This window comes from Humulus lupulus, chromosome X (genome assembly GCF_963169125.1).
Source record: "Humulus lupulus chromosome X, drHumLupu1.1, whole genome shotgun sequence".
NCBI lineage: Eukaryota > Viridiplantae > Streptophyta > Magnoliopsida > Rosales > Cannabaceae > Humulus > Humulus lupulus.
The window spans coordinates 60980896-60995223 of NC_084802.1; the positions used below are offsets into that span (position 1 = coordinate 60980896).

A 14328-nucleotide genomic window follows, 5' to 3' on the forward strand; every position below is an offset into this window, starting at 1 on the left:
ACAGATCTTGTCCCCTTAATCTCCCTCTAGAAAACAGGCAAACAGAGGTCATCAACAAGATGTTGAAGGGAACAATGAAGAAAAAGCTTCAAGCCTGAAAAAGTAAGTGGCTAGAGGAGTTGCCCTGTGTACCTCTTCATCGTCCAAGGGTTCCGCATCAGTTTTCTCCTTAGCATCAAACTCGGCTCTTTTCGTGGTGGGGTCGGGGTAAAGCAGGAGGTTCGTGTTCTTGTCATGGAGCCAGGCCATATAGATGGCCTCGTCGAATGTAGCCTCCAGCAAGGCGTCAGCATGTGTAACGCCCTAGTTACCCCAGAACAGTTAGGGTGAATCAGAAATTTGACTCGCTACCCGAGTCATTTGGTTAAAAACGTGCTTGTAAGTATTATTAACAGACTAAGGTGGAAAACAATAAAAAGGAAAGGATATATTTTATTAAATACATAAAACTGTTCATGGGCCCATAAAAACATTTACAAGTTATTTACAACTCAACAAGGTCATTACTGTTTCAAATTTACAACCCGCCGACCTAAGCGGCAAAAATATGGTAAACCCCCTAGTTCCTCTAAGAAATCCCTGGCCGTGGTGGTGAACCAAATCAGGGCAAACCAGAGAATTCAAGGTATAGAAACGTACCCAAAGATCAGCTTATGATGCTCTTCAATGGAGGAACACTGTCCCAAACTCGTGAGGCTTACTTCCCAAGATTGAATCCTCAAGAATGGCTCAAAAATCTCAAAGGAAACTGGAGGAGAAAAAGATATGGGAAGGCTCTTATAGATGCTCTGTTTTCGTACCTCTTTCATAGCCTAAAATGGTTTATATCAATCCTATGGGTGAAAAGACCATTATACCCCTAGGTCAAATAAAGGTTTGTAAAGGCTCGCAAGGGAAAAATTGGTATTCCCCACCCATTTCGTTAATCATAATTAACGCTCTCCAATTCCTGCTATTCTCGATAATCTCAAACACCAATAATTAATATCCCGTTATCCTTTAATTCCTGGTAACGCTCTTGTTATCCCCATTTCCTGTCGTGGCCCCGGGACGATGATCCAGGCCCATGGTCTGGGCGATTGGATATGGGCCCAGCCCAGGCCTGCTTAGCACGGGAGTAACCAAGGACGACGGGCCAAGTGTGGTTCCGGACCTGGATGGTGTCCAGGAAGATGATCCATGACAGTCGCCCAGGAGACTTATGGCCAGTTGGGGATACGGTCGCGGTATACGCAAAATGATCCCGGAGTCTGGTAAACGGTCCGGGCCTGTGGTAAACGAAGAGGGACAGAGGTAAATGAACCTGGGTCATGTCCTCCAGGTTGGCAGGAAAAGGCATCCATGACCCTGAAGCCGCCGCACGACGCGTGGGAGCTGTCCCCACTTTTCACATGCGGAAAAGGCCACCTCCGGATTGCACGCCGCTGGTTCAGACCTGCACTGGCAATGCACTGACCGATCTTCTCTACTGAATCTGCCTCATAACTCAGAATGTCCAAACCAAAAGGCCTATTTTGTTGGGCGGAGCATAGGCTTTGGGCTGCCCCAGTGGGCTTCAGTCTCTCTTAATCTTTTGTATTTTTATCCTTTGTACTGGGCTTCCATTATAGAAGCCTAGGGTATTTATCCTTGATGGGCCCGGGTAATACCCGGTCGAAGGCCCGTGCTCCTGTGAGCCTATAAATACAGATAGTAGAGCTCTGCAGAATGGATATCTCTTCAACTTGTATACAGTTACTATGTCAAAACATAGAGAGAAACTCCATTGTAAAAGAGTTTCCAAGCTCTAATACAACTGACTCGTGGACTAAGGCTCGTTAACTCCCCAACCACGTAAAAATCCTATTTTTATCTTCTAAATTCCATATCATTAGTCTTACCTAATATTCATTAATATAGTTTCCGAAAATCTCGGTAAACAGCTATAATCATTAAAATCACCCCGAGATTCATCCCGAGGCCCGAACTTAAACCTATCCACATAATAATTGGTTCTCACATATACCACATATTTATTTCACATTACATTACCACATAATACCATCGATTATCATATAAACATTAGTAAACATATAATTACTCATTTAAATCACAATTATTCCATTAATGCCGTCCTGGCACACTAAGCAAAGCCCTTAAGCCTTATTAGCGATTTTGGGTCGTTATAATGGGTCTCCCCATGCATCTTCACCTCCAGCTGAAGCAGCTCATCTAATGTCTGAACACAGGTCTCCACAGTCTCCAATGGCTTAAACATATCGTAGGGGTGAAAATACTAAATTGCCCCTAACTCATTTAAAGTTTTGTAAAGGCTCCCAAGGGTAAAACCGTCATTTCCCATGCGTTTTGTTAATCATAATTAACACCCTCAACTTCCCATTATTGTAGATATTCTCAAATACGAATAATTCATATCCCGTTACCCGTTAATCCCCAGCAACGCTGTAATCACCAAATTACTCGGAGACTCACCCCGAGCTCCGAACTTAATCCCGTTATGACCAACATGCATGAATATACATAATTACGCCATCAGCTGGCCAAATTACGAAACTGCCCCTATGATGAAATGTGGACCCAAATGCATGCATTTAACATCATATTATAATATAATTCACATAAACATGCCCTTCATCTGTTTTTAACTACACAAAACCACGAAGTAATCAACCTTTTCTACCGTTTCATTTTTACTCGACTTCTCTTTAGTAAGTTGCATCAGCATAACAGGGACTTCTCTTTAATAAGTTGAAATACTAATGTATTAAATAATTATGATACATTAGTGTTTCAGTGAAACTCCACATCATTTTTGGAAAAAAATCTCCGCATTTTGCAGCTATGTTCATAACTACAAAATTATATTTTTAATGATGTATAACTGTATTCTATAATTTGTTTGACCATAATTTAAAAAAAAAGATATCTTTCACATGTGGTATTAATATATATTTATAAAATTCTAATGATTTCATGAAATTTTGTTAGCACAACTGGGAAGGTGCTATCTGAGTTGTTACACGAGGAAGGGGGTTCGACCTGGTGCATTGTTACATTTATGCTCTTTAATTAAACGTAAGTTCAACTTTTTTTGCTCAACTAGCTTTCACCCCTCCATTGAAATTCAAATCAACTCTCTTGCATTGATTTTGCCTATATATATACAATAAATTTTTGCAAATTAAGTTCACACCACACTCAAAAGATTAGTTGAACATCTTCCCTCTAGTATTTTAAGTAAATACTAAACACAATATCAACCGTTTTCAGTTTCAATCCAAAACAAGAGGATGCTGAAAGATATGAAAATAGGTAACATTACACATATTTTGATTTCTAATTATAACAAAAGGGTTCGCACAACATGATCCTTTATACTAATACATTGTACACATACACTCATGTTTACTTGATAGAACCATATGGCCACATCGGCAACCATGGTTACTGAAAAAGAGTGACTACATAAACCAAATATCCATTATATATAGAACTACTACATTAGCTTGTTAAGTTCAAGTTAATTTTCTCTGTCAGTACACAACATCCTCCAACTCTTGGAAACACAAAACCATAGTGTCTAGTGCATCTTGCATAGCACCGACGGTTAAGCTGCTCAAACCTTTCTTCTCAATCTTAGCTCGGAGTAACTGAGCCGTCGTCATACCCTTGTCAAACTTCCCAATCTGTTCCTTAATAAAACATTCAATGTCAGTGGGTTTTGGATACTCTAATTTGGCAACGTCAGGTTTCTTAACAACCGGGTATGGGGATATGGTTGTTAATTTTATGCCTACAGCCACCTGGGTGGTTCGAAAGTAAACTGGAGGAGTTAAATCCATTGCGATGGTGTTGCAGCCTGAATCCATCGTTTGTATGGCTCCAGCGTCAGTGTCTGCGTCCGCATCCAAAATTATGTCACGTTTGTTCAACTCTGAATCGTTGGCTGAGGTGGCCATCATCTTTTCGAAATATTACCCTTAATGTCTATGTTCGCCAAAACAGAAGTCCAATGCACATATGTGTTTATACCAGTGTTGGATTTATATAATGGCAATTTATTATGGTTTCCATTAGTTTTGTCTTATTATAGTACAATTACATTAGTGTATCTGTGCATTGAGAACCCATATATCCCACAATACCCGCCAAGCATTGAATGATTGACTGACTACCAACAGTATTTTGAAATTGACTACACTGTCGTGGGATCCACCCATTTTTTTGGAGTATTTATACACGTTATGCCTTCTTTGACTCAAATACTACCCACCCTCACCATACCTTCATGTCATATCCAAATTTGATTTTAATATCCATAGTGGGGCCAATTCTGTGGGTGCATTGTTTATTTGCTCATAACACGACCCTACATTGTTACTTGCATTTATTTCAAATGTCACTGCTGCAGGAATGTACTATAAGAAATGATAGTGTGGCCTCGTATTGGTCCCACTTAAAATTTGTGTCATAACGCCTATGGCACTTAGGCATACCTACACCTCTCAATGACTTCTAGAGTACACCATCCATGTCCTATGCTCTTGTTTGGACTATGTTATTAGTGTGCATATGTATGGAACACTATAAACTCCCATTTATTTACGACCAACCATCTACTATGGATTCCGGCTCCTCATTCGACTCATGCAATCGAGAGGTTTTCCCCGAGGTCGCCCGTCAAGAAAACATCCGCCCGGAACTGGAAGAGTTCACACACTGTAGAATAACAACCCTCCCCCCACACCCTTTAGAGTACATTAATGATCTAAAGGATAAATTGGAGGAGAAGAAGTTCTTGATTTGACAAATAAATTTTGAAAAAGGTATGTTGGAGGAACGTAACAAGTCAATGGAAGCGAAGATATTGGAGTTGGAGGCGGAAATTGTTGAACGGTGCAACGAATTAGAAGGATTGAGAAGGATTGCTTCCAAGGACGACTACCAAAGGTTGTCCGAAGTAGTGGACGAACTTAAGTCTGAGGCATTGACTAGATACCAACAATATCTAGATGAAAAAGTGCACAACAGGGTCGGCGTCCGTTTGCAAAAGGAAGGTAGAAGAGGATGAACAACTCCATTGTTAGTAACTTCAAAACTTTATGATACTATCCTTGTCTAAGTTAGTCTAAGTGGGTGTTGCATTGCATTAGTTTCACCGAGTATATCCGGTTTGTTAGTTTGTAAGTGTTGTTCAATTAGGTTTGGGTTGTTAGTTTCTTGAGGTGGTGTATGTCACAATGCCTTGTTTGTCAGATTATTTGACTAAACTTTCATAATATGCATTTGTAGTACTTATGATAATTAATAACTTATTATGGAATTATGTTCACTAGTATTACTGTAAATGAATGTGAGAGTTACACTTGCGGACACTTAGTGGGACAGCCTTCCCATCATGAAGAAATTGTTAGAGTACCACATGACAGTGCACCTATCTAGAGAGTAGGTTCATCTAGTCTAAGTAAAGTTGGTTGTTGCCATACTCAAACAACACCTCCCATCCCCCAATTACGACCATATATATATGCAGGTACAATTTTTTTTTTATGAACCCCTGCCAACTGAAGGATTCACAACTACATTGTTAAAAAGTGTTGTTCTACAGATCGGTCATACATGGATCTTATTTTTTACATTTTCCCAGTTACATACAACATCGTCCCCTTATTGACTACATAAACCAAATATATGCCTTTCGGTGATACAAATGAGGAGTTACAAAAATTGAATCCATTTCTCGGTATATTTAATTATCCTTCGAAATTGGGTTATAATATAAATTGGAAAGGAAAGCACTAATGCTTTTTGTAATGACCCACTACCCTACACTTACATATAAAAACATCATAACTTTATTTAAAACTAAAAAGGAAATGTTAAACTATATAAAATTTAAAGTAGGATATGGGATCCCATTGTTTTTAAAATAAAAACATATCATAACTTTAAGTAAATGGATTACAAAATAAAGTACGGAAAATGCATATAAAGCATAATTTCTAAAATACTAAGAAGCGACTTCATCATCGAACCGAAACGCTCAATCCACCGATTCCATCCCGCCTCAATACATAACCCCTAAGCTGCCAAGAACCTTTCCGCCACCAAAGCTATTTTTCTGGACATATAAACATAAAGGAATGAGCCTAATGCTCAGGAAGAAAAATCTAACAACATAAATCATATACATAAAATTATATCATAGGCTAAAAACATACCATAACATATACTATAAGCATATCATATATGTCATATATACTATAATGGCCGTTACTACTTGGGGCTTGTAAAGTAAACAAGTCATATTAATCAAACCTAGGTTAAAATTAATATTCTAAAACTATAGGTTAAACTTAGAAAATGTACAAGTGTTACCACGAGTGTCCAGCTAAATCCAAAACTGAACCAAAATCCACAGTCATAAAAATACTACAACTATTACTATTGGTGCTACTATCTAACTAGCTAAGTAAAGTTCTTGGACTCTATACTTTTTAAATAATTACAATTATAATGATTAAATAAGATCTTTAATATGAAATAATACTCCATGAGTTCATAATAATTGAAATATTCAAAATTTTAATTATTTCATTTCTTCAGCTTTAAGAAGTACGATATGAAATCATGGGTGAAATTCATAACCTAATATAGCTTATTAACACAAACAACAAAGTAATTTAAAACATATATATATTCTACTCACCCATGCGTCGCAAAACTATGACTACCGGCTATCGTACTTTCATTTAGAGGAATATCGCCACTCGCAGAAATGTTATTTTACCATGGTGTAGATGTGTCATTATTGCCATCGTCATTGCTTTCTCCAGGCTGGATGAAGCCACAACATACACTTGCTTCTGTGGATGGAAACTTAGAAAATGGTTGAAATTGTTGAGTCATTTGAATTTGAGGTTGAACTTTGCAAGTTGCCTTGTTGTGCCCTAACTCGTTGCAGTTTCTGCATCTTCTCTTGTTAGCCACCTTGTTATCATGCTCCTTCTCCTTTCCTTTTGACTTTTTATTAGGTTCCCTCCCCTTAGTCCAAATTAAAGCTGGATCTCGGATCCCTCTGTTAGATGGGTGGGAGTGGTTCTCATTTTGCTCAATGTTTGCGTCACCGGATTGATTACAAAATTGGAAGCACATTGACTTAAATTTCTCCTCCAACCGAGACATCTCATTCATGGCCTCTTCGTAAGTGTCGCTTTGCTTGGTCGCAAAGTATCCCATTGCATTGAACCGTGATGTTAATGATCCCCATCTTGTACATACCAACACATCAGTGGGCACCCTAGAATGGGGGAAACCATTCAATTCAACCGAGCTCTTAGCATCCTTCCTCCATCTAGCCTTAAACAGAAAGTCTGGAATGCAAGGTATGTTCAAGTGCTTCATAACAGCGAATATATGACGACATGGAATTCCATCGGACTCGAACATCATACATGTACAATTGATGTGTCCATGGTCAGTGTCGTAGTTCACTTGAATCCGTACTAGTCCTTTTGGGAAACGTGTCAAGTAGTACGACCGACTGTTAACTGTTACATCTGCGGAGTCAACTGAGTATGAAAGAGCACTACTGATTTGCTCTGCCACCTTTTCGTACATGGTCCTTGTAAGAATGGAGGCAACTTGTTGGTAGTACTGGTGGAGGACGTTTGTTGGTATACTGGGCAAAGTGTGGTTACTGATGAAGTCATCCTCCCTTTTGGTGTGGCGAATGTTCTGTATGGCTGCATCAACTTGGCCGACAAGATCCCTAAGCTTAAGTTTGCTCGTTAGGAAGTGCGATAGGTAGGAATTGATTGACTCGGACCTTTGGGTGGTTGTAAGACCCGCGAAGAAGTTTCCACGAAGGAAACACTCAGCCCAACTTTTACGGTTGGCGTAAGTTGTTTTTGCCCAGCGACTTTCTTGAAGATGGAATTCTGAGACCATATTGTTCCAAGTATCCTCAAACTGTTCCTCGGTACAATATTGATAAAGGAGCTCGTTGAATTTTGCCTTGAAAAGTGGGTGAGGTGCATGCTGGTTAAGTTGGCCTGAAGGTGCCACGCACACAAACGGTGGACTGACTGCGGCATGACTACCTTTATTGCGTTTGCCATAGCGTGGTCTCCGTCGGTGACAATAACATGCGGTGCCTTGTTTTTCATGCACTCTAAGAATTCTTGTAAAACCCATATGTATGTCTCCTCCGTCTCATCGTATAACAATGCAACTGCAAAAACAATTGTTCTGAAATGATGGTTCACCCCGACGAAGATTAGTAATGGTTTGTTGTATGCATTTTTCCTATATGTCGTGTCAAAAGCCATGATTTCGCCGAACAAATTGTAATCTCTACGACAATTTCCATCGGCCCAGAACAGGTCTGCCAATATGAAGTCCTTGTCAATTGTGTGTGTTTCATAGAAATCAGGGTCACGCAAACCGAGACATTCTAGGTAACCGAGTGCACCTTCAGCGTCTGTTTCCCCTTCTTCTGCTTCTTGTCGTCTTTGGCGACCAATCCAATTATAAAGATCCTTTTTCATGAATGGAAGATACTCACGTCCTCCCCTTTCTCGTGCTAGATGATTTAATATATGGCAAGTGCGTATGCCCGATCGTCTCATTGAAATGACCTGTGCACCTATACATTCTGGTATAGCTCGGTTGGATCGCAGGAAATGTAGCTCTGTCTTTGCAGCTAGGTCATGATTATGAACTGGGTTAAAGTCTTTCGCCACCCATGTGTTATCCGACCTATCCAAGTTTACTCGGAGTACTGCGAGACAACCTGTCCTGGTAATGGCTCTGGGTGTTTTCTTTCGGTTAGTTAGGTTTTTCCACTTCTCTCTTCTGAAGCCCTGTTTCGAGCAAACCCATTTTCTTTGCCACTCTGAGTTATCGGCCTTCTCGCGGCGAACATCTTCTTTTCTAATACTAAACCCCATCCATTGGGAGTACGTGTAATAAAAATCTTCCCATTCTTGAAGGGTATTAAGGTGTTGATGTACGATGTCTTCTTTTGATAGTTCTTGTGGATCTTTATTGAAAAATTTAACTTGGCCCGGTACTGTACAGATGCCACTTTCCATATTTTCCGTGTTTTCTTGATATTAAATCCCTGAATACACTACAACTTGGTAAGTGCCGAGGAAAGTAGAAAAAATATTTCAGTAATATGAAAGTCGTGATTTAATAGATTTCGGGGCGTTAAATATTGAAATTTAGGATATCTCCCCTCTACTGTTTTTAAAAATTTGTGAGATGTTGTTGTTAAAAACTTAATTTTTTTTAGTAAAAGGACTTTTATTAAATTAATCTTCGACTTGCCAAAACGTGATATAATATATTTCAATTTCTATATTGAAATTCTTAATTAGGGTTCTTTTAAATTAGGAAAAATGGAAAATTTTATATCTGTGATCTTAAAATGTACATCGGCCCGGTAACTTATATTGGACAGTGTTACTTCTTGGGTAAAATGTTGGTGTTTCCCTCCTACACTTTTCACTTTTCAGTTTAGTGGGAAATAAAAAGAGCAAAACTACGGATAATGTTCACATCTTCTACTTCCTATGGGCCTGTTTGGTAAAAAAATTATTTTTTAAATTTATTAAACACAAAAATATAAATATTAATTTTTTTTTATTTCTTTATTTTTAACAAATAGAAAGATGATCGGTAACTATTTTTGTTTGCTGTTTTTAAAAACAAAAAATAGTAAACACGTAACTTATATATATATATATTTTTAACAATACTAGGTGTTGATTTGAATAATGGAAGAAAAAATTAAGAAATATTATAAACTATTTAAACGAATTTTGAAAGTAAAATAATAATTTTATCAACATTTAATAAATTTTAATTAAAATTTAATAAATTAAAAAAGAGTTACCAAACATAATTTTTATTTAATTGTTACATTTTTAATTAATTAAATAACAAGTGTTAACAAACGACACCTATGTATAAAGAGGATGGGTGACTACAGCATGAATGCATGTGAATTATTATTTGGTTCTTTTTTTCAGGTTAGCAACTGTATATTTGGTCTTATGTACAAGGCTTATACATATTCTTATTTCTTATGTCATATGGGTTTCTATTACACTATATGCAATAAAAAATTGGGAGATAAATTACCAATTTTTTGGTGCCCAAGGTGATCTTTCTGATTTCGTAATAAATTAACCATATGAAATCTTATACATAAATGGTCATAGTTTACAAAAAATGTAAATCAGAGTGCAAATACTTTGGGTGTGTAATTTTTATGCGATATTACTTTGGACTTTCATCAAACTAATATTTCTGTACGAAGTAAGATTAATTTAAAAGGTGAATGACATCAAGTACATAACATACAGATAGCCTTAATAAGGATATATCACCTACTACAAAGCATTGCAACTATCTTACTAATAAAAGGTACTTGGATTACCCAAAATAGTGTTTTAGGTAAATTTAGTACCTAATACGAGTGCGTACGTAATATAAAAAACAATAATGCATTTGCAAGACACTTGATGACATGAAATTTAACATAGTGAGGTCATAATGCAACTGGATCTTATAACCAAAAGCATCATAATGTGAAATATCAGTCAAGCACTATGATCTCCGTCCTAATTCCTGAGTCGTTAGCTTCGACACACAACTCACTGCTAATGGTCTCTTGATGCTTAACCATAGTTCCTAGATGATCTATAATCTGGCGCTGTTGGAAAAGGAAAGACTTAATGTCCATTGAATTAACCCTTAAAGTTGAAGCTTTCTTAGCAGCAAGGTTTTTGAAAGTTGAAAGCTTCTCAATTTTAAGATCTTTTTTCATACAGTTTTTGCACTTACCACGGAAACCAGGCTTAGTCTTTGGTTTCTTACTACCATTATCACTCGGCGACATCGTCGCTGACCTGTTAACCGAGGAAGGAGCGGAGTGGGTTGTCATTTCAGTGTTCTTAGTGGACGGTGGTGTTGGGGGAGTGGACTCAACATGGAAAGGAATTGGGAATTGATGGGTTGGTGATTCAGGCTCTTTTTTAACTACGACCTCCTTTGGGAATAGATTGACGCATAAGTTAGAAGATACCATGGTTTTTTAATGGTTCAGTGCAAAAAACTAGGGTACAAGGCGAGGGATTGGGGGTGGCGGGTTTCACTAACCGAGAGTGTTATATATACTGGGAGGCTGGGGTTGTTCATTCTCAAAACTGGTTCCCGCCAAAAAATTTGTTGGTTAAGGATGCTATATTCAACCTTAACGATAATGTGTAACAGTGAAACAAAACCCTTAACAAAACGATGGTTTCGTGATTACAAATGGAAGTGGCTTACATCTTCCATGTTTCAAGCAAATTAAATGAACAGTAAGGGTCAGTGGTACCTTTAAGTTATTGTGGCCCAATGCTATCTGAACACTTGCATCCCTTCTTACTCTTCCACCTGCTCAATTACGGGTAGATAAATCAAAGGACACAATATTCCCCTGACAATCCGCCCCAAAGAAGATCCTATACAACTTTATTAATAGGCAAATTAATTAAGGCAATATCTTTCATTTTATTCTGAAATGGCGGGATCAATTATAGAAAATGTACATATAACATGGGAATGAATTTATTGATTTTATTACAGCTCGTATACCTTAATAAGGAGTGTTAGTTGAACATTACGAGTGGTGCAGAAAATAATGAAGCCATCAGTGAAAATTGGCACCTAAAAACAAATGAACACTACAAATCATATAGAGTAAGTATATCTTCTCGTAAATTTGTTTAGATGAGCATGACATAAAAATTACCTCTTTCAGTAGCTCATAAACTATATACTAACAAGTAAGCGTTGGTTGACTTTGTGACTTTCTATGATACTAGATGTAGATCTTGCCATCCAAGGGCGAAGAGAGGCATAACATCAGTTTGGTTCACAAAAAACATGTGAATGGCTCATATATATACTGCTATTGAATGAGCCATTTAATGTGGTGGTTCTGGTTTGTTGTCGCAACTGTGCCTTACATTAATTATCGTTCTCCTTACACCTGGTGGTAAATGGTGTGTCATTTCATCCATACATTAAATGAACAAACATTCATGTTATTCCATAATTATAATTTGTTAATTAATAAACGCTCAAACAATCAATAGAAGGTGACATCACAGTAAATGCATTAAAAATATGGGGTGGTAGATGTAAAAGGGAATTTACTCATCTGGTTCTTTTTTTTTTTTCTTCAAAATATCGTTCGGTATTATATTTGCAATAATACTCATATGATACCCGTATTTTGAAAACATAAATATTTGGTATCCTAATTGATAAAATTTTGCCATTAACACCAGATTGTCAGCAGTTATTTATAATTTGTAGCTCGTATGATTAAATTTATTGTAATTTGATTAAATTGGTAAAAACTTATTAATTAAATTTTAGTTTATGGTACTAAATATGTACATTTTAAAAATACAGGGTACCAAATATCTCAATTGTACCAAATGAACATTATTTGTACCAACATGATACTCTGGAAAAATACATGTTAGCAAATGGTTACTTACCCGATGTAAAATGAATTAATATATTACAAAGGTTAAGTGTAGTGATTGACTTACATGAATCCTCTTTGTTGGGTTGAAATGGGAATGGTGACAATTGTTGGGCCTCTTACATGACAAATATAGATTTTTATTCTTGAATGTGTAAATGGTAGTACATAGTTTTGTTTAATGGTAGATGCCATCTAGTAATGAACCTTCATTTAGAAGCCATAGGAATTGAGAAACACTAGGAGTAATCGGCCATAAAGGGTATTACTCGGTGTTACACAATACATACGAAGTAAGCTGGAGAAGACTTGTTAAAACTAAAACCATAACATTTAATATATACATAGAGGATAGTTTGCATTACACATGCAAGGGCCCCTTACACATTGATAAAACCCGCCTAGACATCATAGTAGGGGGTACACAAAAGAGAAGAGTTTCCAAAAGTACGATCCAAAAGACCGTTTTACAGCAAAGTGACTTGTAAATCCATTAAAACTTGAAAAGATACATATTCAGTAATTCCATTTATAGTAAGTGTAGACCAAACTGAGTAGATATAACTAAATAGATATCTATTGATTAGGTGGCTTCTGAGTTTGGACGTATAGTGGGTACATGTTGATATAGCCACTCCGGAGCTCATCGATCGCGGCTGCCACAAATTCCATTTCCTTTCTCCAGGCCATCTCTGTTGCAACCGACTTCTCTTTCAGCTCTAATACCACCATCTTGATGGAGTGTAGGTCAGACTTAAGGAGAGTGTTCTGGATGTTGGACGCATTGTATCTCCTCTCCCATTCGTTCCGTTCAGTGGCCAGCCTGACGTTGTCATGCACAATTCGGTTAATGTATTGCATTTGCTCAAGATGATTGTCATCAAACGACGGGAAGTTAACGATGTTATTCATTGGCAAAGGTGTGGAGTCCATTTTAGAGAGAAAAAGAGGATATCCAAGTATACAAGTAGGGTGGTGGAGATTTAATTGAGGTCAACACGATCCCTACACACATATATATATACATATAGAAAACACATTCCTCTGTAAATGGTGGAGTTGTTAATGCACTGTCACTTATCAAAAATAGGGTTGCACATCAGTCAAAATTACATAAAGTATGCCATTATTAGAAACATAAGGAAGCAGTCACATATTACGTGGGAAGAATTAGAATTTGCGTTTCAGCACGTCATGGTCACGTGAGTTGCGAGTGCTATTACGTGGGAAGTTATTTGGAGCACAGTACATGAGAAAAATAAGAAAGGAGACGGAATTGACTTCCATTTTCACGTTTTTTTTCATGTATATCAGAAACCTTTTATTAGTGGGCCATACTTAATATCAACTTATAATTCATAGATTATTTTCAATTTAAAATAAAATCTCCGTATATATGATGGCCATACTCTCATGTTTTAGTATCGTGTAAATAGAGTGTAAATAGAATGTACAGGAGTAATATTGGATCCACACACAAGTACAAATCATTATATAGGGCCCCACACGTTTGACTATCTATTTGTGTTTCTGATTTTAGCGTGTTTCCAAAGGTTGCGTGCACAATTTTACTATGGATCACATTTGGTGGTCATGGGCCCACGTTATATCACTTTCATTAGGCTTTCATTAGCTTGTACCGATCAACATAAACCGAAAATACAGGATAGTGGGTTGTCATTTACACTGTACTCTACCATTATCTCTCTTGATATACTGCGGTGGGACTATATTGAGTTATTGAAACTAAATTTTTCAAAGGGCACTCGGTCATGGAT

At 37.3% G+C, this 14328-nt stretch overlaps 1 protein-coding gene across 1 annotated transcript; it reads right to left on the bottom strand.

Annotated features, from left to right (window-relative positions):
• Positions 1 to 6786: 6786 nt before the first annotated feature.
• Positions 6787 to 9095, bottom strand: LOC133805880 (protein FAR1-RELATED SEQUENCE 5-like). The gene is made up of 2 exons (XM_062244026.1): positions 8103 to 9095; positions 6787 to 7971 (listed from the first exon to the last, which is right to left on the bottom strand). The coding sequence occupies exons 1-2, from the start codon at positions 9093 to 9095 to the stop codon at positions 6787 to 6789; spliced, it is 2178 nt and encodes a 725-aa protein (XP_062100010.1).
• Positions 9096 to 14328: the final 5233 nt, after the last annotated feature.

Excerpts from the sequence above, each read along its gene's own strand:
- LOC133805880 (XM_062244026.1), bottom strand. The coding sequence starts at position 9,095 with ATGGAAAGTGGCATCTGTACAGTACCGGGCCAAGTTAAATTTTTCAAT. Across the intron at positions 7,972-8,102 it reads CTATGGCAAACGCAATAAAG|TTTGAGGATACTTGGAACAA; the intron begins GTAGTCATGCCG and ends ACCGAGGAACAG.